The sequence below is a fragment of the Melanaphis sacchari genome, unplaced genomic scaffold, assembly GCF_002803265.2.
Source record: "Melanaphis sacchari strain LSU unplaced genomic scaffold, SCAv2.0 Contig60_pilon_pilon, whole genome shotgun sequence".
NCBI lineage: Eukaryota > Metazoa > Arthropoda > Insecta > Hemiptera > Aphididae > Melanaphis > Melanaphis sacchari.
In genome coordinates this window covers 155,608-183,344 of record NW_020271429.1, presented here as the reverse complement: position 1 = coordinate 183,344, position 27,737 = coordinate 155,608, and the positions used below count along the sequence as shown (strand labels likewise).

Sequence of the window (27,737 nt, the reverse complement as noted above, 5' to 3'; positions counted from 1 at the left end):
CGGTGTTTGACATTTAAGGGTATTTTAAAGTTTTTATATTCACTTGCTTTGTATGAGTATAACAATTAAGTTATAAAATATGTGTGTTCAGAGTTTTTTTTTTTTTTTAATTTTCAACTTTTTGAGTAACATTGCATGGTATACATGTATACAGAATGATCAATTTAAATGTCACACTTATTATTTCAAAAAATTTAAACATTTCAGCAATTATTTTTATTATATAGGTAATTTATTGTAGTTTTGAAACAGATTTTTGCATACAAAATTATATTTTTAACAATTTTTTATTGTTATCATATTTTGAGTTTTGTTTTTTTCGAATGACAACATTTATTTTTAATTTTACGTATAGTTTTTATGTATAGGTATTCAATGTGTAGATGAGCGGAACATAACTTTCGAAGTACCTAACTCTACACCACAGTACACTCTGCAGCCCATCTAGACTTTAAATACTCATTAGTTATTAGTTATTACTTATTAGTAAATAACTACCTATTCGAAATCCAATTTCTCAAATGGATTTCTCTGAATGTCGATTTTCGATAAATACTCGACAAATATTCTGCAAGAATTTAAAATTAAAAGTGTATGTTACCATTCAAAAAGTAAAAACTTAAAAATTTATATCGACAAAATATTTGCAAAAAAATAAAAAAATATTATAGTAATGAGTGTAGACGCTTGAGTCACCCTATATATTTGTGTATTTTGTATAGAAGATAGCTCAGTGACCACTACTGCTTACCTATAACTATAGCTCCGTGTATTTATAAACAATTTGCAGTAGCTGCCGTAGTCGTCTATATATGTACAATCTCCGGTAGACCTCGAAAATCCTAACAATAATAGAATATAATATGTAATATCATTGTAATAAAATGTGTACTCCGTTGAGCCTTCACGGTGACATATCAAAATGATATAATAATAAATAATATTTTTACGACCGGCGATCGGAATCCGAACTCATTGAGCATTGAACACGTATACTGTATTATGCGTAGCAACGCGAAATACAGGTAATATAATATATTATGACGTCCGGTTCTGTCTTGTAATAACATTATACACTTATACAAGTTGTGTATCATTGCCACTTCTATTGCATCGGAAATACGACGACGCGTAAATTAAACAGGGTAAAGATAATATGATTTTTTTTTTTTTTAATTTGTCTGTGATGCATTGTACACTTATACATGTTCGTACCTACGTATAATGTGTGTATATAATATTATGAGACGCAAAAATCGCGACATCACACGATGTTCGTAACTCATCACATAAAATATAATGGGTCGGATAAATATTAAGGTACTTATTTTTTTAATTATTTTTAATTAATACTCGATTCGAGTAATAACGACAATAATTTATTATTATTATGATAATAATAACGGGTGTTTTATGAGTGCAAATAATAAATATAAATATATATTGATAATATTATATAATATGCACATTGCACATTCTACGTGTAAATGGATCTAAATAATTGAATATTTAACGCAATGTACATTAATAGATATACCCTACGTAGCACAGAAACATGAAGATCTGTGTTTGATTAGGTAATTATTTTAGCAATATGCGTCACTGCATAAATATCATTCTGTTTTGTAACGAACAATTATTAAGTATTGTCATTAATTACTGTCCGTCTGTTCTTTTTTCATACTATGGTTTTTACGAAGATTCGCCAATTTTAGAGTTAATTATGTGTAAAACTATAAATATAGTGTATTGTCAGCCACTTGCTACACATTAAATACATTTTAGTTATACAGTATTATTATTTTCATAATTGTTTAGTTTATGAATACCATATTTACTTTGTCTTATAAGCTTAAAAACTGAATTTTGTTCTATTATTTAAATTTAAATATTTACGTTGGTCTGCAGTTTAACTCTATATTTCTTAAAAAAGTAGATTAATTAGAAAATATTTTAATTAAACAAAATAAATACTTTATAAACCACTACTGAATCTAATTCAATCATGCATTATTCAAAAGATGAATAATTAATATTATTATATTTATTATATTATTTGTATTTTGAAGTAAAAATAATTATTTCAATATATAAATTATTATTCAATGTTAATCAATACTTAAATTTTAAATACATATCATTCAACATTTTCAATAATAATTCTTTAATCCACCCATTCCTAATAATACTATAACCGCAATTATATTTATTGTTCAAAAAACATATAATAGATTATGGTAATACAATAATACAAATTTAAGTAAAAAAACAATAAATTATTTAAAGAATAACGAATATTACTAAAAATTTTCTCAAAAATATCCGTTCAAATTTAAAGTTCAATACCAATACAATATGCATGTGAAATTACCCAAAACATTTATTACAGTTAATATATTTTATAAGTTTAAAATGTAACTTGTAATTGTACCAAACTAAATATTTTAAAATAATAAATATATTTACTATTTTTCAATGAAACAACCTTAGTTTTGACGTGAACATGACCGAACTAATTTCTTTGTCAATTATATTAAAATACCAAATGTTAGTGCCAAAAATAAAAATGACTTGTCATATATTACATTAAATTAGTTAAGCTATTATTTTATTTTTGAAAAAATTTTCGGACTGATATATAATACATGGTTAAGATTTATCATATATTATAATGTGAAATTTCCATTTAATGATATCTTCTATTAAATAAAATATGTTTGAGAGCCAAACCAAATTATTTGACTCTATTTACCGAATTACTTTAAATTATATAATATGACTTTTTTCTTTTTTTTTACCTACAAAACTTTGTAACTTGAAAATTTTACTGTATTATATTTTTATTATTAATTACAAATTGGCAATGTAAAATATATTAATCAATCCAAAGAATAAAATAATACCGATTTCAAAAATGTCAAAGTTTTTTACTTCGTCATTAATCTTTAAATTTATCTCTGAAAAAGATAAAATAATAATTATTAATTATTATTATAACAATACATAACTATTTCATGGAAAATACTTATTTTATCCTCATTTTTTGTAATCAATTAAATCAAAAATGGAAACATTGCTTTACTTTATTTTTAAGTAAATCTTACTCACAATCTAATTAAAAAGCAATTTACAATATTGATATTTTGATAAATTATAATGATAATGATATCTTTTTGCATTTTTGTCTATATAAAAAACTATTCATACTTTTGAAAAGTCATTAAAAGAGTGTTATTAATTCAAATCGATAAACAATTATTTATATCTAATAAATTGGTAGGTAAAAAAGTATTAAAAATCATATCTTTCTATGTACAGAGTGATTCCTTTATTAATTATCTCATTATATTAAAGTCTATTAATCTTTTTTTTAAGCTTTTACACATCTATTTAATTTCATAATCTAAAGAGCAAAATATTTATTTAAGTATTTCGATACATAAAAATTGAAATTCGAACAAATAACTAAAAATCTTTAAATTTTAGGTAAGTAGAGTGGTGAAGTACAGGGTGAACCAACAAAATGTTAATCTACTACTCTCCTTACCTACATATAGACTTAAAATATTTATTAAGTTATAACTTATAAAATACTCATCCAAATTTTGATTTTTATGTACCAAAATAACCCGAAAAAAATCTGATTTAGATTATGAAATAAAATATACGTGATGACAATCAAAAAAGTAGGAAACTTAGAAATGATGACAATTTTTTTTTAAAGTTTTGTTTCAATTAGAAATTTAAAAAAAGAAATACATTAATAAATTTTGAAATAAAGAATGTTTTTTCGATAAATGAGAGTATATAAATAAAAATATATAAAAAAAATTAATCACAATTTATTTTAATTATATAAAAAATGCCTCTGCTTTCCAAAAATTTAAAAAAAAAATAAATCAAACAAATTATTTCATTTAAAAATTTAAACTTAGTCCGGAATAAGTCAAAGAATACAATAAATCAGTGCTTCATTTTTATGAATATAAAAATAATATAGAATCAAATTATTTTATTAGATATTTTAAACTCTTTATAGTAATTATTCACTTCATTTTTCTAAAAATTTTCAAGTCAATAATTTTTTTTTTAATATTTGTGTATATATAAGAATCTAAATTTGTACTATTTTTTTTTATATTTTTTTATTAAATACTATATGAACGAAAATATTAACATTATTAGTGCACTTATAGTGTTTTTTTTAATATATTTTTCTTGTTTTTCAGAGTATTTTTAATTCAATTTTTTATAATATTTATAAATATCTTAAAATGACTATTTTTGGAACATCAGTTAGGTTTTTTTTCTACTTATTCCTCTCCCTCTATCAAAATCTATGTATTCACCACTATATATTAAAAATATTAATTCTTCTACCGATTGGATTAAAATATCAGTTATTCTTATTATTCTAAAACGTACTTACATTTTTGTTGGTTGTTTTTAAAGTGATATTAGATTTCTATAATAATTAAATATAATTAAATAATTCATATATTAATATTATTTATAAATATATTAAACTTTCAAATTTAATTATCATTAATATTTCATATAAGTAAAGATAATTGCGATTGAAAATAAACCATAATAACACTCACTCTTAGAATTGTCAACAATTCTACATAAGTATACCTACTCAAACATTTTATTTTTGTTGTATAATTATAAAAATTGAACGATACTTTTTTCCATTCCTAACAAGGTAATTTTTATTTTAACAATTTAAAAAGTTACGACTCACCACTTTATAAAAAACTCTCATAATGGACTATTATACTTTTTATTTACCATGTTCCTCATTTTTTTTTCTTGTGCTGATATCTCCATGACTTGTAAATTACTAATAACTAATAAGTAATAACATACAATAAAACATTATTTGAAATATTTACTTTGCACATTTTTAATAAATATACAACATACAATACATGAAATTGACATTTTTCTTAATAATAGCAATAACAATGAAAAAAACAAAAACCACTATTCCGTCATTACAGCACCTAGATTACACGTGATGGAGTGTTATTTAATACATGTATACATCATTAAATAATCTAATAATCCAGCGATGCTTTTGAAGAAAATTCTGAACACCAAAAATAAATGTTTAATACAGTTTATAAAACAAAAATGCAAAAATACAACTCAAAACAATCATTATTGAACATATTATAAACAGCATTAATCTTTTCAAAGATTATATAACTCGAATTCGAAGGAATACATTTATTTTTTAAATACTTCTGTCTTAATATTTAAAATGCCTAATACTTTACTTTTATGTTTTACATAGTAATTTAATAATTATTTTGAATATTCAATTCAAACTATAAAATATTAATTAAATCTGTAATAACTCATATCTAAAGTAATAATGTAATAATATAATTTATTTACTATTTTTCCATTTTTACTTTTTTAATTTTTATTTGTTTAAGAATTCATTACTCATTAAAATAAATAATGTACATTTTTCAGTGTACATAATCTATGAGTCTACGGCCCTAATTAACTGTTTGCTAATCCTAAAATAAAATATCCTAAGAAAATACACACCATGATAATAGATACATATAGGTAATACTAAAAATAAATATTTATCCAAAAAACAATATTAATTAAATTACACAATAAGTAATAATTATCAATTTTATTGACAGTAGGTAGATACAACATGACAATACATTACTTTATTACAATTAAATATCAATCCATCAATTCAATTTATTTTTATTCTTATAAATTGATTATAATCGAATAGTCACTATTTCCATAATTTGAAATATGTATATAAATAATCAAATTAATAATTTAAAAAATACATTAAGTATTCAACACTATAAGCCATCTATAAATTGTTATTAAATAAAGAGAAATCTGAACACGTATATAGTTGTTTGATTAAACTTACTAAGTAAGAAAATATTTGTCCGTTAATAGTATATTAAGTTATTTTATTAAACTTTTAAAAATAATATTGATTCACTCAATTATAATTTATCATATTGTATTTAATTTAATAAACCCTTAATTATTCACCTATGGCTATATATTTAAATGTATAGCAAAAAATATGTCGTTAAATAATACTTATTTCGTGCAAAAAAATATTACTTAAAATGTTTAATTTAATTATTGAAATACATAATAATTAAAAAAACTAAAATCAAGTGATGATAAATTGTAATTTTACACGTAAATACAATTACATCGAAATTTAAACTTCATATGTTCCTAAAAAATAATAGTGCAATTACACTCAACTTACATCGAAATTTAAACTTCATATGTTCCTAAAAAATAATAGTGCAATTACACTCAACTTTTTTTTTTTATTCCAGTATAAATAACTTATAATTTATGAGTAATATAGAACCTTAAATAACATTTTCAAACTTTTTGATCGAGGGAAAAAATTTTATCGACATATGTAATTTAATTTTTATTTAAAAATAATGTTTGTACAACCTATACAATTTTACAGTGTATAATAATTAGGTTTAATGAAAATATTATAACATAACAAAATATTAGCATTTACAATAATAAACACTCAGCAATATCGTTTAATCTCATAATTCTCAACATTTTTTTTAAAAAAAACTAAAAATTTCAAATTTCAAAAGTTCAAAGAGAAGTAAAATATTTTAAAACTCTATCAGATATATAAAATTCTATTATAAATATTTAGTAAACATTTAAAGTATGTACGGTTACTCATTTTTTAATTAAAACAAAAAAGTAAATCAGTTTTGCGAAAAATTGGTTTTACATAAAATAATCTGAGTTTTCTTAATTACTAGAGGAATATATCGAAGTTGAAAATTGAAACATTTTTTACTATTTAAAAAGGTAATTACAGCCACAATAATACACATCATTGTAAAATCTTCGCTGAGATCTAAAATATGGTATCGACAAGTTATTGCATAAATGTACCTAATTTATGATAATATTAATCATTTCATACAATAACTTATAGGTTTTAACAGTACTTACATTTATTGTTATTTTTTTTTTTTTTTAATATAAACCATGTCCAAAATGCTTATACCATATACAATTTAAAATTTAACGCCATTAAAATAATTAATAATTATTGTATGTTTTTACAAAGTAAATGTTATTCATATCAACATTTATCTTTATATTGATCATGTTAAACTGTATTGATTTGTTATTATTGCATAAAAAGCCATAATTTGTGCGTTAGAATTTTTTTATCGAATTTGACACTTTATTTATGGAAATAATATTAACAAGTTTAACAATAACCTACCTATATAATTGAATATTAAAATAAAAATATCTATAAATTTCTATGAAAACGTTATATTATGTTTCTCTGATACGGCAAATACTAAGCCACTTTTTTCTAGTGAATATACTGAATATTGTATCAAAGCAACATCGTTAATAAATCAACTAAAAAATATAAATATTCATTAAAAGTTACACATTTTAGTAGTATCTGTTCAGCTTTTTAAGCAAAATATAGAAACAAATTTATTTTTATGTTTTTTGTATAATAAATTATTATTTAAAGTGCAATAATATTAAGAACTTAGTTTTTTAACGTTATAATATAGGTATAAATTGACAGATCAACTGTGGTAAAATAATTTGTTTGCTTAAATGTTCTAGTCTCAATAGAGAATTTAAACCCAGCTAATATTTCACGATGATAATAATTTACTGTTTAACTAATATCACCTACATTTAAAACTTGAATGTAACTTTTAATGTCTGGATAATTTTCATTTATGTATTGTGTAATCTAACCTTATTACAATTCTCTGTATAACTACTATAACTTATAGTCTAGGCAACTATGCCGATTAAATCACATCATTCAATCATGGAAATGTTGTAATATTATATTTGTAATTATCCACTTAACGTTATATACAATTAAACTATTTTAATTCCAAATCTAACAATTTGAAGGTCCATTACTTACACCCAAATCATAAATTACACACACATAAATATAATATATATAATCTACAAAATTAATGTAAGACAAAATACTCATTACTTAACCTATCGTTACATAATAATATTAGGTATATACTTGTAAATATGATGATGAACATTTGCAATTTACATACTACGAAATGAACATATTAGTGTATAACTAAACTGCTAATGTTATATAATATTTAAAGGAATAAATATTAATATTAATTTAAATTAATAAGTTTATCAATTATATTATATAAGCAAAAAGTATACGCTATAAATAGTTTTAATAACATAAGGTTTGATTAAATTTAAACATAAAATTCATAAAATCAATTATCCAATACACATGTATATATATTACCAATATATAATTGACTATAGAAAAAATGTATTAGATACCTTCACAAAAATTGTGTATAATATACCTCATCCAAGTACAATTAATTTATTAAAAAATATTTTCTCTATGGCAGAAATTTTGATTTCTTATTATTAAGAAGAAAGAACCAGCAATTTTGACAAAATATAAAACACAATGCATTATACACTACTTCATCTTAACAAATGTATCTTACAGCTTAAATTTTATAAAAAAGTATATTTTTTTGAATTTCATAATAATTTTAAAATCAATAAAATTGTAAAGACTGAACGAAAAACCATTAAGAAATTTAAGTATAATAATTGTTCTGTTTTATAAAATCTTGAAAATATTTTTATTATTTATTTGTAATAGCTAAGCAATATACTTTATAATAATATATATATTAAATTTAGCATAAGTGTATTAATCGTTTATGAAATAACTATGGTCGAAAATTTAAAATTTATTTAAATCTAATAAAACTGTATAGAATCTTATAATTTTCGAATAAAACAAATATATTAGTTATTATGATAATAAAACAGAAATATATGTATTATAATAAAATTATATTATGCATAATATATATATTATAATTCATATTATAAATTATTTTATCGCTTTATATTGTATATAAAATAACAATTTAAAAAACAATAAAGTGGTTTGTATTATTTTTGATAAATTGTATACATTAATTAATTTTGACTAGAACTCTGAAAGTTTCACATTTTTAAAGTACATTGCAAGATTAAAGCCATAACAAATTCTTACTATGTAGATTTGAATATTTTAAATATTATTGGATTACAAAAGAAATAGAATCGAATGTATATTATACATAGCTAGTCAACTGTTATATACTCGCATTAACAATAAAAAGGAATTAAATCATAAAATCGTATTTTACAACAGCATTTTTAATTTATTTATCAGATACTCAGTTTTTCTAAAAATAATATCGTTATTAATACTTAATTTTACATAAATTAAACTATATTGGATAAAAAAAATATTTGTATTTTGTACCAATAACAAAAATATTAATCCACTCATTTAACTACATATTTATTTAACTATTATGAAAAATATTGAGTTCAAATTTAAACCCTTTAAATACAGCTCAAAAGCATTCTAAATATTTAATTTGTATAGGTTCGTAAAATATAATTAATAGGTACCTAGTACCTATATTTAAAAATATAACAAACAATAAATAAAATATAGGTAACTGCGGTAGACAGTATACAGATATAATTCATTTGCACTTTAAAAAATTATTATTTTATGCATCCAAAATCATGATTTATTTAATTAACACAAAATATTTTTCTTTATTATATATAAATATTCTTTAATATAATATATTATTTTCACGATTAAATTTAAATGAAAAAGTTTAAAATTAATACTATACTTTCTTTGTGAAATATATATTATGTATTAAATGTGTGTTACACTTTGTATATTTTAAAATATGTCTTCTTAATCTAAATATAACACATTTGATGATAGAAGCTGACGACAAAATACATGAATAAAAATACGCAATACACATTAATCGTGTACAATTTTACATCCTAACTTTTTATTAGTTTGAAATGGTTTTAAAATTGTATGGCTTTAAAAATAATGTATAGAATAGTGTTCTCAAATTGGCTGTCCGAGTTTTGTTAAGGTCAATGAGTCTACAACAGTTACAACAGCTTACAAACGTCCATTTATGCTATTATATACATACGCCAGAATCGAACAAACATAACCATTTATATGAGCTAAGAAACCACAATGGTATAACTAAATATATATTCTAGTTGGTAGAAAATGATCAATAAAAACTTATTACGAAATAAAAGATAAAAAAAAAAATTATAACACCTAATAATAATAATTTTATTAAATGAACAGAGTATTTATCATTGGACTATAGTCCAGCGTTTTTTAAACTGTGGGTCGTGAAATTTTTTTTTTTAATTCCATAGATTCTAAGATATTTAAATTATTTATTTAATACAAACATAAACTATATAAATTACCTATAAGGTGCTGTTATCAACCATAGTCCATAGCAGGAAACACTTCGTATACGCCTAATTATTAAAAATATATTTGCAAAATTTAATTCATTATAAATTGATAAACTTTGTGGTATAAAGTAATAATTAATCAAAGTATTAAACACATTTTAATTTTTTCGATCCTATAAAAATGAAAGCAAGTGGGTCGTGATAGATTTTTATGGAAAAATTTGGACCATAGTCCTAAAAAGATTAAAAACCACTGGACTATACAATTATACAATTATTAGTAAAGTTGTAGTATTTCGAATGTTTTAAAATAACCATTTCTATTAATTTCTAATTTTAAACGAAAGATAACCTATATTTATCTATAAACTATTTTGTGTATTCATTATTTGTTTTTAAAAATATAATAGGTGTCACTAAACAAGTTCGTGTAAGAGCCAATAGTGATTTAATAGATCCTGGTGTAAATATGACTAAAAATGAATCTTGGTTAACATATTTTATTACATATAAATAGCAAATTTTTGTGTACAAGCGTATACAATCGTATTAATTCAAATAATTACATTGTTGATCATTCGTTTTAAAATTAGTATTTAAACGTGCAATAAAAAATATTCCATTAATGGAATTATGGAAAATTATTTGAGTAAAATTTCATTAAGAAAATATATTTAACATAATTTTATTTTAATAATATGAACACGTATATTTTAAAACTTAACACATTTTATACATTACACCTACATATACTTTGGCGTTACTCAAAGAATAAATATGTATTATAATTATGAATCTTATATGCTCATCAGCGCGTGAATATTATGTATAAATATTATAATATACAATATACATCATACGTGTATGTATGATGTATATTCATTGGCAAGCGAATAAGGACATCAGGATGCGCCTTACTGCCATAGACCAACCCAAGTACAATTTACAAATAAGTGCCTAACCCAATCTAGGGGATGCCTGTTTAATGGCAGACTAATCATTCAATTGAAAATAAAGACTAAAAAATAAAATTAATACATTATAAGTATTATTTCGTTATTTATTTATTATTAATTTTAATAGGTATGAAGTATGAACTACGAATTTAATATTAATCATTGTATTAAAGTTATTATACTTTCATTTTTAGTCCATTGGTAAAAAGAATAGGTCAGTAAGATTTTTTACTGTACTCTTACGCCTAACCTGAGACTGCGCATACCTATAAACATACTCTATAATTAATATCAATTTTATTATAATTATTGACTATTAAATAAAACTTCGAAAATTTAGGCGTAAATGGTAGGCAATTTAGAAAACATGTATGTGTTCAAGTGTGAATGTCGAATATTGTTTGAAAATACGATAAACGATAAATTATTAAGTACTCGGACATTGTACTTATCTCACTATAGAAAGAAATTAGTATAAAATATCAATACAATTAATTTAACTGTCGATAAATTTAATTTAAAACCAATTCTCAAGTACTCGTTTTTAAATAATAACCGTAGTTAATTTTTTAATTAATCAAATGCTTACTTCAAATTAACAAATAATTAAGAGAAGTAGTAACGTTCCAAGGAGAAAACCAATAGAGAAAGCATTGATTAATTTCCCTTGACACCTATAGGCGACCTTGCCTAACCCTATTCATAGAAAGCATATTTTATCACATCTTATTTGCGATCTAATAGTTCTATATATTGTCATTGGATTTTTCATATTGGACATGTAGGTCACACTCATAAACACACCTTTAAATAAAAACATATAAAACCTTTCTTAACGTAGCTTGTATAAATACAATTCATAATACCTATTCTGCTGGAATGCATTTTAAGTCAACATCGCGTATATCCAATTCTATTGTAGAGTATTTATTGCAATTAGTAATATCAAGTATAATTATTATATTGCATACCTTAACCATAATTTACATTATTTTATAGTTAAATATTATACTTCAACATAATAAATTATGTGTCATTCTTCATTTATGTTAATAGGCGACAACTAAACAAATAAATATTATGACAATGGTAAAATAAATAGTATTTCTATTTTCTATTAAATATATCTATATATATTTTAACTTTAAAAACATCTATTAATACAAGTGCTAAATAATAATGCATGTAAACAGATATTAAGGTGTTTATTTAAATTAATGAAAGGACTAATAGCTTTTACAACAAATAAACTGGTGTCTCAACAATCAACTCCCGTTACATTCCATAAAGAAAAATAGGGAAAAGAAAAGAAAATGTCTTTTCAAATATAATCAAAGTTTATTATAGATCAGTCATATTTATTCAACCTATCAAATTTCAAAAGTTATAGACAAAGTTTCCGTCTATAAATGTCTTATTTACTATTTAATAAATACATATTAGTTAAGAGTTTTAAAGGATAAAATCAAAACCAAAATAGATATCCTAACAATGTATTAATGATAATCAATGTCCAAATAATAACAAATAATTATTACCGAAAAATTGTTTTTAATTTTGTTAATAATGTATTACCTACTATAATATTGTCAGTCATTTATAACTAAAAAATATTATACGCTATTAAACTCAAACATCTTGTACATCTAAAAAATATTTATAAGAGTATTAGGAATAGGAAGACAACGATTATTTGTTTACAAACAAACCATACATCACGCTCTGTCGGCTTTATTTATTTTTCTGAAATTATACCGTCTAATTGAAATAAACCGTCAGTGACTTAATTCAAATAAAAAAAAAACAAAAACAGATACCAAGATCAATTAGATTAAGTACCACAGTTATTTATTATTTTTTATTTTTTTTTTTACTACGTACTGCTTCTTATTTAGTAACAAATAATCTTATTGTAAATTTCCCGTGCGCCACACATTTAAAGACATAGACATGTGGTCATCGATATCTTAATACACAGGTATTCGTCGATATTTAAATGATTATAATACACTACCTATTTCTTATAACAAGCATCTATTTCCAACAAAATAAGATTACAAAAGTTCGAGGAAACCACAACCAACAATTCATGTTCAGCATTATTAATTTACCTATTGTAATAACACAAAAATAAGAGAAATTAAAATTAAAAGTACAATATTCAAAATTATTATAAAAGGGTATTTGTTATAAGTATGACGTGGCCGGACTGACACAAGGGACACAAGCCTTGTATGTAAGTCCGGTATTAATAAATATTGAATGTACTTGTTCTTGCGTTATTACCTTCCTCCTGTTCTTCGGAGGGTTCTCGAGATCGTGTTTCGAGAATATGACCAAATACACCGTATGTAAATTAAATAGTAAAATATTTCGTACTGGCAATAAGTATGTAGGGCATGCACCTTACCTGGTTCGCCGCGGTGTATACCTGTAGTACGATCCTCAGAGAAAGATGTAAGATAATACAAGTTGCGATATGATTTAAGGAAAACTTAAATTTAAATAAGAAAAACAACACTGATTTTATCTTAGAAAAAGAAAGAAGTCCAGCTGTCGCTCGCAGTCTTAAGTTGTGGGGTGTGTGATGGGTCTTGGGAGGAGCTCCTGCTCGTTTGTATGGTGCGCCTGCACTGTCTTTTTGTCGGTGCTCATGCACTCGATAGTTTGGCTGGTGCTCATGCACTCGATGGTTTGGCTAGTGCTCATGCACTGACTAGAGAAGACGACGTGATCAAGACAGCCAGGGTTCCCGATGACAGAGAGCCTCATTGGACCATCCCTTGTCTTTGGCGGCACACGAAAATAGGTCAAACGCTTTGTGCCATATGGTCGCAATAGCGTTTGGGTTTCCACGTGGCCAAACAATGTAGATCGTCTCTCTCGTCAGTGATCAATAGGGATTATAGGTTTTTATTGAAGGCTATCTGCGTGCGATAACTTGACCGTTACTTTATTTAACGAAATGATAAAATATACAATAAATTATGATGTGTGAGCATATCATTACACTATCTATCTTTATTTTTAGTTCACACCATGCCATGCAATTATATTATAATTTATAACCATCTGTGTTCACATTTTTACAGATTATCGTGACCACGTGACGAACATAAGATGCGTCACACTGAAGTTGTAGGTTTATGGCGGCCAACAGATCCGCCGCCAGGAGGAAAGACTCGTGTATCCCGAGCCACCGACCAAGGGGCGTCGCACACGTCGCACGCCCACAAGTTTGTCATCAAGTCCACCGCCATGATCCGCCAGTCGAGTCTCACTAGGTTCATTGTCAACAAGAAGAACAATACTGGTGACAAAATTTATCAATCATTTATACAGTCCACTCTATCCTCATAATATAATATTTGACTATAGAGTGAGGCAAAAATAACAATAATAATACCTTGTATTAACACTATAAATATAATAACAAGCATGATAGCTTAACATATAAATTTACAGTAGTTGATTGATCTCTGTCAAGTGTCAATTATTTACATTTAATCAAAAAGTAAAAACAATAAATTTGTATTAAGTTAATTTAGATCATCTTAATTTAGTAAAATGAAACATTGAGAATACTCATCTTTTACAAAGGTATCTAGTACCTATCAGATTTTAAAAAAATATCATAAGTTTTGTGAATGGTTAAATATGAAATAAATGTTGAGAAATGTATTTTTGTTTATCACCATACAGCTATTGAACTAATTTGAAAAAAATCAGAAAAAGCGATTTAAGTACTTACTTATAAAATCGATATCATATTATGATAGGCCATAGCCTTAATATCATTTTTTAAGAAATATTTGGAGAAAAATATCCATAAGCTTTGTGTTTTAAAGAAAAAAGAACAATTTATAGCCATTAAATTTAGCTATTATTTTTTCTATGGGTAATACGCCCAAATATTACAATAATTACACTCAATACTATATGGCATATGCAATATGCACACATAATACATAACAGACATATACGTAATTCCATGTTGAGCCTAACGTTATTACTAGTATAATAAACGGTTCGGAATACTTACTATATTTTCATAAAGGGTTAAAAAATATCTAATTCATGATTTGAATAATAATTTAAATAAATATATGTATTATACTTGTTTGTGTATTAAGGGTTGTAAATTATAATAAACACTACTATAATAATACTGTTAAAAAGTAAATTATCAAATAAAATAGCTTATATACATTTTAGATAAAATAATATAGGTATACGTTTATTATACGATTTCTTTTTTAATGAATCGTATTTTACTTAAGACAATAATACTTACACTAGATAAAAAAAAATTCAGTGGTATATTTTTAGTACATATATTATTAGTAGTAAATAAGTGGTGCGTTTTATACTAATAAAATGCCGTATTATACAAAAGGGTTGAATTACCTGCATTATTATTACGTGACAGTATGACATTGTGACATGCTAAATTATCAACGATATACGCATGCATAGATAATTGATTGATAAATTGTTACATATTATTCAAAGTTAAACACACATTGTTTCGGAGCATGTTTTAAATTTCAAACTTAATAATACCTTAAAGTATATAAGTACATAATAACCATAACTACTCAATTGTCTCAACTCTTTCAATAAACATACAACAATAATTTTTCACAATAAAATAACTTATCTATGTTTACCTATCAAAACAAATACTCAAACTCTCAAAAACATGCACAATATTTCAATTTAAATATTAAATTAAGCCAATTGACATCAATGCACACTGCTTAATGCATATACTTACCATAGTAAACACATTATTAGAGGCATAACTTGCTTAAATATACCTATATATTTATTCATACTTACCGATAACATTATTCTAATCATTAATGCTCATCGTCTTAATCCAGTTTACGGTGAGATTAAATTTAATAAATTTTTTTTTACGAACGAACGAACATGTTAATTAGTTAAAGTAGTGAAACATTAAAAATTTCATTATCTGTAGATAAGAATTACAAATTATACTAAATACAAGTATAATAGGAAGTACATAATATTATTTCTAGTGAGTGCTTTATTACTATGTGACAAGTATTGATTACCAGAACGTTATTATTAAAATACATGTTTGATAAATAAAAATGCATTTTTTAATAGAATAGTTTAAATTAATGTTTTTTATTTTAATTTTTCATATCGGTTATGCGTATAGTTGTGGCTCTAGTAAAGAACTATGACATCTCTATGACCTCAACCTAACTTAAATTAATATATTTAATCATTATATAATACATTAGATAAGGAACTAACATATTATGAGAGGAAGACGTAGTACCTACTTACCACAAATAAAGAAAAAAATTATTAGCAATTTATGCGTTCTTTAAAAGAAATTAATCTTATTTAATAAAATACTTTAGTCTTACAAAGTTCTATTTTAGGTTCCAATCAAAGTCGTACACATTTGCAATACTAAAACTATATAATCATCAGTCAATGTTCTTTAGAGTAAATATTATTTTCAGATAAAAATACACCTGCCACTTACAAACTAGGTATTTTCATATGATTAGTACCAATTAATTAATACGGTATCATTAGAAACTATTCCAAAAAATATGTTCGTTCATTAAAATCTCATCATAGAGTCCAAATCTCGTAACTTGGACAGGACCGATTTAGTCTAATTAAAAAAAAAAAAAAAAATACAATATATTTGAAATAATATTACATGACATTTAAATTCGACATAATCGATTTGTTAGCACACACATTTTTTATTAAGATACTTTGAACCAACAAAGAATAACATTTTATTACTTAACGTATAAATTATGAGAAATTTCAATCGGATATAATCCTAAATCATATTTCGTATTTTGAAATGAGGTTATGACGTTATGTACTAAATATATTACATAATTTTTAATTTATATAGTGTAATGTGTGTAAATTTTAACTATAAGAGTAGTCTGTAGATAGTATATACTTATACTCACAAACACACAAATATTTAAATTAATTATTGATAAATCATCAATGACGTAGTGCGGTGGTTATTTGAGACGCATGTTTGTATGATAGATACGAGTACACTTACAAATTACAATCAAACGTTAACAACCTTCGATATGTCGCAAACCAATAAAATACCGAATAATACACCGCTACACCGGACATAATACATCACAGTTAAATTTTACTCAAAAATTCACACCAAATTGTTCTGGCTTTTACTAGTGATCTCGTGTCAGTTGGTTTAAAGCCCTCTTTTGGTCCATTAGTTGATTACATTAGTAACCGCTTCATTTGAATTGATGAACAAGTCCATTCATTCACATTGACACCGCATCATTGGACATTTCAATAACCTTCTTATAGATTATATAATAAAACACTATATGTATTGTTATAATTTTCTCACGGAGAGAACCAGAATCAAATATAACAATAACATTGTATCGAGTAATATTAAACCATACCAATAAATCTTAAAAAAAAAGCACTGATAAATGTTTCGGTGACAAACGATCTAAGCTCATCATCTGTAACCTGTGAATAATAGCGTAGATATAGTTCTTCTATAAACCTACGTTTTATCTCCGTATTCGAACAATCGTGATAATCTCAGTCAAGAAAACCATCATCTACGTCATTGTTGGTATACGGTATAACTCGCAGCGAGCGTGTAATTGCAGTATTTTTTTCCGATTGACATTCAATATAGTATAAATTTATTAGAAAATCCAAATAAAACTTAAGTAAATATAAACGCGTGACGCCACGAAATATGATGGCTTATAAATATTAATTATTGATTTATCAGGTATTATATTATTTATATAATATTATCTATTATTTCCATTTTCCATTTCTTACGAATTCTTCTTTATTCTTTCTCTCCGTTGTTTTTAGATTTGCCTTTTAGTATTTTTCATGCAGTTGTCTGTTAATTGTTGCTCTACCCTCGATATGCATATCATGTTTACTACAGAGAGTTCAATGTTGATAAAATTTTATTTTTTGTTATTTAATAAAATACTAGCTGAATTACCCGGCTTCGCCCGTGTGTAGTTTGTGCTTTCTCAAAATTACTGTAATGACCAATAAAATTAAATTGTAAATAATAAATCACTCATAGGAGTATTTGGTACAACCTTGTGAAAAAAATTGAAAAAATTTAAAATAGTGTCATCACAAAACGGAAACATAAAAAAGGCCAGTTCGTTTTATATAAATAGGGATACAAATACAATCCCCCTCCCCTCCACTCAGGCAAAAAAAAATGAAAAATCAGGCGACGTGGTGACACTCAAGAAGGTATTTTGAACAGCTCTGAGAAAAAAATTGGAAACGTGTTAAATAGTATCATCACAAAATGGGAACATAAAAAAGGCCTATCATTTTATATATATAAGGATTAAATTTTGTTATACATGCCTCAGAGCACAATATTTCTTAATATTATCGTATCCATAATTTCTGACTCCAATAAGATTTCTGTTTCTTCATATTAACAACTTTATGATTAAAAAAAATATGTATAAATTATTTATAATAATTGTATACTTGTATTGAGCATTTAGTATAAGGTACAACCTGGTATGTATTAAATTATGGCTAACATTCGTCACACATTTGAAGAATTATTTTGCTATAAAAGGTTAATAATATGAACCTACAGATATTTTACAAATAATACACTCATATAAAATTACAATTTTAAAAAATAACAAAAAGTTTAAGAACAAATAGTATTATAATAAGTAAATAGTATACATTATATATGTAAACAAATTAAATACATTTACAAGTATAATATGTTAAGTATTATATTTTCATAATGCTCTTATTCATATGTAAAGTTAAAAAGAAAATAATTTACTGACGTCAAAGTAAAATTTCTAAGAAAAATAAACTGAACAGAATAGCTGCAGCGCACTTACATCGAATAATAAACACACAAAATATTATATGCATGAAAATATTTTTAGAAAATATGGCTTAAGCGCTTAAAAAAAAACATAATATCTATAAGACTATAAAGGTTATATTCCAATACCTCTATTATATTAGCTATAAATTTAAATAAGTATAAACCATTAACGGATTCGAAAAATTTAAATTTTGATCACAAGTATTTTTTGCTGTAACTAAAACGTTAAGCGTCTTAACTATATTTTTATTTTTTTTTTTGTATTTAAATTAAAAGTTTAAAAATAACATAATTATGTTAATATCAACATATTATATTATATATATTATATAAATATTATTAAAAAAAATGTATCAAAATTATATATATTTATATAGTACCTAACTTAAATATAATTGCATGTAATTTGCTAGCAAAAAAATAAGAGATACAAAAAAAATATTAAAATCAATTACTAAAAATATATTAATATGAATCAATAGTACACGAACACGAGTTTACATAGATAGTAATTATTAGTTTATTTTTTTTTTTATTATTTAGTTAAATCTTTAGTTTTATAATACGTAATAATTATTTTAATAAATATTATAAAGCCACTTACTATTTAAATTGATCTTTATAAATAATAATATATTAATATACTATATCAAAATGGGATAAAAATGAAAATACCGAGAAAATTAAATAAAACATAAACTTTTTCAATAAAATATATTATAATATATTTCTACAGAAATTCAAATATCAACTATAACTGTAGATATCTAAAATACATTTTGGTAATAATATAAGATATAATATATTGCTTATTTTTTGTATATTTAATTATTAATTATACCATACATAGCTAAAATATAACAAAATTATTTCGAGTCTTAAACACCAAAGTTCATAATATGTGCCAAAGCCTAACCTACTTTCATTTATTAATTCCACTGCGTTCATTTTTCGTGTTCTATATCTTTCAGCAAGTATTCTTTATTTTAAATAATTGGCACTGTCCTTATTTAAAGAAACACACACAATATCTGTATAGGTAATTTTAGTGATGATATTATTTAGGACTTGTGCTGCATACTCAACACTCGTATTCATTTTTTGTAGGTTAAAATAAAACATAAGTACCCATGTAAATTAATCACTACTGAAGTATGAAATTTGTAAAAACCTTTTTAAATAAACCATCATCTCTACAAACTGTATCTGTTTTAAATATTTGAACGAAAATTCTCGTTCATTAATAAAACATTTGAGAATTTTTGTTTCAATTTCTATTTTAGTTTCATGAAACCTATAAAAATAAAAATCGTGCTCTTTGAATTCCAAAAAATAAACCAATTAATATTTATACTAACACGTACCAATTTTTAATTGTTTTCTCGTTAAAAGTAAAGTTTAAATTAGTATAATGGAACATAGTATTAAATTATGCAAAATATTATATAAACTAGTATACAGTTCATAAAATTAGAATTTCTTAAAAATAATTAACAATTTTGATTCTCAGAATTTTAATAATAAAATAATCACCATAAATAAGTGATATTTCGTATTCATACATAACCGTAAATTAATGTATAATATTAAATAAATTAAACTGAGAAATGCTAATTTCTTAACAGTTTATACTCTTTGGAATAGTATATTTTTGACGTTTCCAATCGAAAAATATATTCTATGTACCAACATTATACACATATATCTTTTTGTGTAACAAATGTAAGGCAGATTTGACAACAGTTTATTGAACAGTTTTTGTGACTATTTTATTTTTTTTTATAAAGAAGATTTTTAGTGTGCAGTGATTTTCCGTTGTATTCTAATATCATCATTTCAAACACTGTTTAGTCCGGTACCATAAAATACGACGTTCATTAAGTTCTTTTTCTATTCTCTTTGTTTCGTCTAATACTTCTTATAAGTTCTTTAGTTTACCTATTGATATTTGTATATCCTTCGGATTACCTAAAAAAATTATAAGGATAAGTTCATTAAGGTAATATTTATAAAAATGTTCAAGGTCATAAATAAAATTTCATATATACATGTATTTTTTTTAATATTTTTCGATTTTATGTGTCAAATTTATAAATGAGTGCGTCTAAAACTTTGTTTTCTCCTTTTAATATACATTTTTCATTTTTTAAATCTTTAATTGAGCAGTCAATCAATATTATTTGCTTTTTTGAAAACAAGTTGAATTCAAAGTTTTTTTTTTCTAAAAATTCTAGACGTTCTTTTAAATTTTCTATTTTCAAATTCAATTTACTTACAAAATTAAAAGACAAAATGGTAAATTTATTTGGGTAATATTTATAAAATGTTCAAGATTATTTTTTTTTTTTTTTGTTTAATATTTTATGTATAGTATTTTCATTAAAAAAAAAAAACTAATTAAATTAATAAAATATATGAAAAAAAAATAAATATATATTAAAATATAAATCCATAAGTTATAAACCCGTTAAGCTGCAGTGTTGGGAATATATAAGTATACAATTGTTTAGATAAGATGAGATGAGATCATAGAGGCTTCTCAAGAATGTAAAATTATGGATAATAAGAAAGTTTGGTTATGTTATCAATCATCTAACAGTCTAATACAGATGTTATCCGGGCATGGTTGTTTCTCTGACTACTTCTACAGGTTTAAGATATCATGAATACTTCTACACTCTAATTATTTATGGTGTCGAACATTCACTATTCATATGTGATATATGTTAAAATCAAAGAAAAATAACGCCATAAACACGTATAAAAAAGGTAAAACCTTAGAAAATTTCATACAACTCAAAAAACTTCGTGCTCAAGCCAAATTTTTAATAAAAAAAAGTAAAAATAAACTTGTGGAAAGAATTTACAACTAGCATCAACGCCAAAACTAACTTATCTAAGATATGGAACAAAACTTATTCATTGAAAGGTCTAAACCGAAATCACGAAATACATATATCTGACGCGTAAGGAATAAAATCATCTCCAGAAGATGTCGCTGAAAAAATCGGCACATACAAGCTTACTTTAGCAATTAAATTTACAAACAAGAATTTATAGATAGAATAAAAATAACATCCGAAAACTCACCAATAATTTCAACGATAAACCTTAATAACAGCGATCAAATTGACCTGAAATTCTAGTATAACGCTCAACAAAATGGAAATTACGCTTAATAAATGTCAGAGCAAAAATCCTAGCCCCGACAGCATCCTTTATTGTTTTATTACAAACCTCGACAAAACAGCGAAAAAATTCTTATTGGATATATACAATAATATATGACACTCAGGTGTTATACCGAAAGAAAGAAAAAGAGAATAATAATTCCTATTCTTAAACCTTGGAAAAACAAACATTCTACAGAAGGATACAGACCTATTACACTTCCAAATACAATGACAAAAATCATAGAAAAGATCATAAACTTAAGATTAATATAGTTTTTGGAAAAAAACGAAATGTTATCTAAAGAGCAAAGCGACTTTTGACACACCAGATCAAGAATGGACAACTTAATTACAATAAAAACTGAAATAAAAAATACATTCAAACTTAAACAAATACTCGGAATGATCAGTCTGGATATAATAAAGGCGTATGATTCTGTATGGCAAGACATAGAATACTATTTCTATTAAGTAAAATATTAACAAATGGTAACATATTCAAATGTATTAAAAACTTCCTAAAAGAAAAACAATTTCAAGCCAAAGTATACCCTATCAAAGACGTTCAGCCAAGAAAATTGTACTCCATAAAGATCATCTCTGATAATTACACTTTTTCTCTTGGCCATTAATAACATTGTTGAAACAATAAAAGTTCCCGTAAAAGCTAATTTATTCGCTGATGACTTTAACATATATTGTAGAAACAATAACCTAAAAACTGTCCAAGAGTTTCTCCAAATAAGTGCTAACAGCTTAACTGATTGGTCAAAAAAAACTGGTTTCTCATTCTCCAACCTCAAATCACAAAGCATTATCTTTACAAAACAAAAAAAAATAAATAAAAGCTCTCAATATAACATTAGACAATCTAGATATACCTCACCATAATAAAATTAAAATTCTAGAAATAACATTTGACTACAAACTAAATTGGTTACCTCATCTAAAAAATATCTGTGACTCAATATCTCAAAAACTCAATATAATTAAAATAATTTCCCACACATCATAGGGTGGCGACAGCTCATCTCTATTAATGATCTATAAAGCTTTAATTCAATCAAAAACAGACTATGATGGCTCTATACTATTTAAAAATGCCAAAACCAACCACTTAAACATGATACAAACCAAATTAAATACTGACATGAAATTATCAATCGGGGGATTTAAATCCAACCCAATTGAGAGTATTAGAAACATTGCTAATGAAATTCCATCTAACCTTAGAAGAGAAAAACTACTTCTACTATATTGTGCCAGAACTAAAAGAAACATAAATAATCCAGCCATCAAATAAATATATTTTTAAAAAAAAATAAATAAAAATAAAAACGTATATATTATTATTAAGGATTATTACTACATGTTATTAAAAATACATAGATATTTGTATAATTCAATGTCAAGACTCAAGATATTTATTAGTTTCCAAAATTTGAAAAATACCATTTACGAAATTCAACATTTTAGGATACTCTATAGATTTTTATACTATATAATATATTATCATATCACAGGTGTTATAAGATTTTTTTTTTTATACTTGAAAAATATTGTCAATAAAAAAAATCGATGGAGGAAGAGAGGATTAAAAAAAATGTGTACCCAGAGTAGTAGATTTCTAAAAACGCAAAGTTTTTTTTCTAACTACTAAGACACAGATTTTTCGAATATCCGTACATAGTAAACTAAATAGATATATATATTATAATATATTCAATAAATATATTAATAACAAGTTATTAAAATCAAAAAATTTAATTATAAACGTACCTCATTTTCGTATTTGTAAATGATTATATTATATTCTTGAGAATTATCACTTGCAGTCATGGTTGCGTGTTGATTTACTATTAAAATTATTTTATATTTTTTTCATTCAAGTAAACACAGAAATATTTATGTTTTATACAACAAGTTGTCATGGAAATAATTATATATTTTCAGTATAGCCATGAACTATATGGATATATAATACACATCATATACTCATAATACTCATATATTATATTCATAGTAATAAGTATAAGTATAATATCATGCAAAATAAAATTTAATCAACACAACCTAAAAGTATTATAAAATACCCGTTCATTTTTTTTTTTTTTTTTAATATAATAGATTAAACAATTTGAACTTTTAAGTTAGGTTAAGACATTAGTCTTCTATTATTAAATTCATAAAAATAGTATCTACGGGGCTTCTCTAAGTCCACAATTATTCATTCATTAGAACCACACAATTTGGCACACTTAATTCCATTAATAGATTATACAACGTTTTGTAAAATGTTAAAATTATAATTATCTATAATAATATCTCGTCAGTGGAATAAATTAAATTTTAGCTGCATTATTCGACAACTGGCTGTATATTGAAATATATAAAAACTATGTTATAATATTACACTATGTTAGATAGGTAACTATAAATTTCATATTATACTTAGAATTTCATCTAAATAAACACACGATTAAACCTAAAACGAAAATATAACTAACAGTTGATATATGCAAACCAAGTTAAATGGTTCAGGTAGACTCTCAGAACTAACTCTAGTAAACCACAGAAGAACTTCAAGACTGGCAGGGTAATTTATCAGCCATGTTCTTCCAAAAAAGAGTGGATTTCCGGGATTGTTTTCGTCCCTCCACAAACCGTTGGCAAGTATATATTACGAGAAGTTGCGCCTTCAACAAGTACTGGAGCTACCAAAATATTTTCACCAACATAAATTCTATAAACAAAACAAACACATACAAATAAAAAATTAATTTTAAAAAAGTAATTATTTTACAGAAAAAACAAATATTGATTAATATTTTTAATAAAACAAAACAAATAATAGTTGAATAAAAAACATGTTGCATAGAATAATTTATTGTACAATATATAATATAGATTTGAAAATAATTGTTATGATTGTAATGATCACGATCATGATTGCAATGAAAAAACGAATTTTAACTTAAAACCATAGTTATTCATATTCATGTATACATTTTAATAGTTTTTCTAAATTGGCGCTTCCTAAATGGGTGTAATATTTTAATCTTGTATCTAGTCATAAATATATACTTATATACAAGTTTAAAATGTGAAAATACTCATAATTTTTTTGGAATTAAATATAAATAAAAACCAATAATATAGCAAAGATGGGATCTTTTCCGTTTATTCACTATCAATGACTATACTTACACAATACGCGTGTTTAAGCAAATCGAGAATATCCCACGACTTGCTATACAAATCTACCTCAAGATTCAAGAAGGTAACAGCTAACAGGGTACCTACCGACCAATGCTAAACAGCTATTTGGTCGAGTACACTGTTAGGTTTGAGGTGGATTTGCATAGCAAATTGAGAGATATTTTCGATTTTTTGCGGAGCAAAGTGATGGTGCCGAGGAGCGTAGAGCGACGAGTGCTAAAACACACTTATAGTTATTAGTATTAAATATATACCTACACATAAACCACACTTTATACCCCCAGAATCTAAATAATATGGGTGTGGATTAACGATAGTAAATAAACGAAAAAACCAAAAAAAGTAGTGGTAGTGAACTAATGGACAAAGTCCCAAAGATGTTTTAATAACTTATTATTACCATTATATTTAATACGTAATATAGATCAATATACTATACTGTAATATTAAATAAACAAAAAAAAAAAAAAATGAATTCTACTACTGAACATATAATAGTTACTATAATGTACTATTTTTAATTTTGTAAGAAAGAGACAAAATAATGATTTATATAACCATCACATCGTTTTATGGAAAAAGTCGAGTTTTAAAGATTTAAATTTAATTGGTTAATATTAATGGTATAAAAAAAATCTAGAAAGGATCAATCTACCAGACTGGAGGATTAACATTATCGTAGGCCATAGGCACAAATGGTTAAGAAACTTTCTCTTTAAGAGACTGTTAAGCTTTTTAAAACAAAAGTATTTTTAAAATTAAATTCAAATCTAAACTTTTATATCATAACAAATTTAACAAATCATAAAAACAATTCATTTTACACCAAAATATATAAAATCAAATTTTCAGAATCCATAAAAACAACTTATTTTATAAAATGTTGCGTATTTCTTTATTAGGTACTCGTATTTAAGAATAAATATAAAACAAAAGATTGTATAACTGTGACAAAAAAAGAAATTACAATAATTATGAGCTAAATATAATTTTATAGTTACTAAACTTTTTTGTGACATTTTTCGTTTGCAAATAATTTAATTAGTTCTTCGTTATCGATTTCTTGGAACAATTTGTTTTCAATTGTAAATTTGTAAGTACTAATAACAAAAACAATTTATTTTGCCCAACTGTCGATCGCTGCCAATTTTTAACTCTTTTTAAAACTGAAAACGATCTTTTACCTTCGCACGCAGTTCCGAAAATTTATAAATATATTCTAAAAGAAATGTTTACATTTGGAAAACTTATTACCATTTTGGTAATTATTTGTTTTTTTAGCATTTAATTGACAGACATTCCAGTTTCTCGAAAGCTCTTAGAGATTAAAAACTCATTAACAAATGTATATTTCAAATCGGTTTTATAGGCTTCAACTATAAGCCTTTATTATTGTTTCATCATGTCGTAATAACCTCTCGTCAGTTAAAAAATTAAGTACTTTGTCTTATCTCAAATAACCATTTTTTCGTTTTTCCATTTCAACGATCAATTATTTATCGCGAGTATAACGCGAAATGTTTAAATTTTGAATTTACCACTAGCACTCGTCTGATCTAAAACATCAATCGCGTTGCCATCATTTACCGAGACTTTATGTTTACGTCAACAAACATCGAGTGTAAACATACAAGCACCTAAAATCATTATTTTTGCCAGTAAATCTTTTTATACACAATATTTTACCCGTCGTGCTGACGTGTATATTGACAACTTATAATAATAATAATAATAATAATAATAATAATAATAGTAACGATAAAAAATAATAGTACACAAAAAAATTGTAGACACACACTGCATTTTCGTCGGCCCAAAAATGTTCGTATAGTGCCTAATGGCCGATACCTACGGCCCCTGACGGCGACTTAATACCGCGTGCCGCGCATCTGTCAGACATGCCTATCGTAAGGCCGTAAAAAACGTGTTCGTTATTCGCGACGAACGTGTGACGAATTCGGCGGGAAAAAGGGACGTCGATAACGGTTCGAAGGAGGCTCGCGCCCGCCGACGGCACCGCCCCCGCGCGCCACGTGAGAAGACGGCGCAGGATATTATGATTTCGTACGGAAACGGAACGAACGATATCATCGCCGCGCGACGGCGATG

At 24.6% G+C, this 27,737-nt stretch overlaps 1 protein-coding gene across 2 annotated transcripts in view; it reads left to right on the top strand.

Moving 5' to 3' along the window:
* Nucleotides 1-27,737, top strand: part of LOC112600064 (protein phosphatase PP2A 55 kDa regulatory subunit) — a 78,056-nt gene that overhangs the window by 40,702 nt on the left and 9,617 nt on the right. Inside the window, exon 2 of one of the 2 annotated variants that reach the window (XM_025347210.1) lies at nucleotides 14,414-14,634. In XM_025347210.1, coding sequence (XP_025202995.1) covers nucleotides 14,442-14,634 — 193 coding nt within the window. In that variant the 5' untranslated portion in view covers nucleotides 14,414-14,441. Of the gene's footprint in view, nucleotides 1-14,413; nucleotides 14,635-27,737 lie in introns of those variants that run through there. The other variant, XM_025347209.1, reaches the window with a different exon arrangement.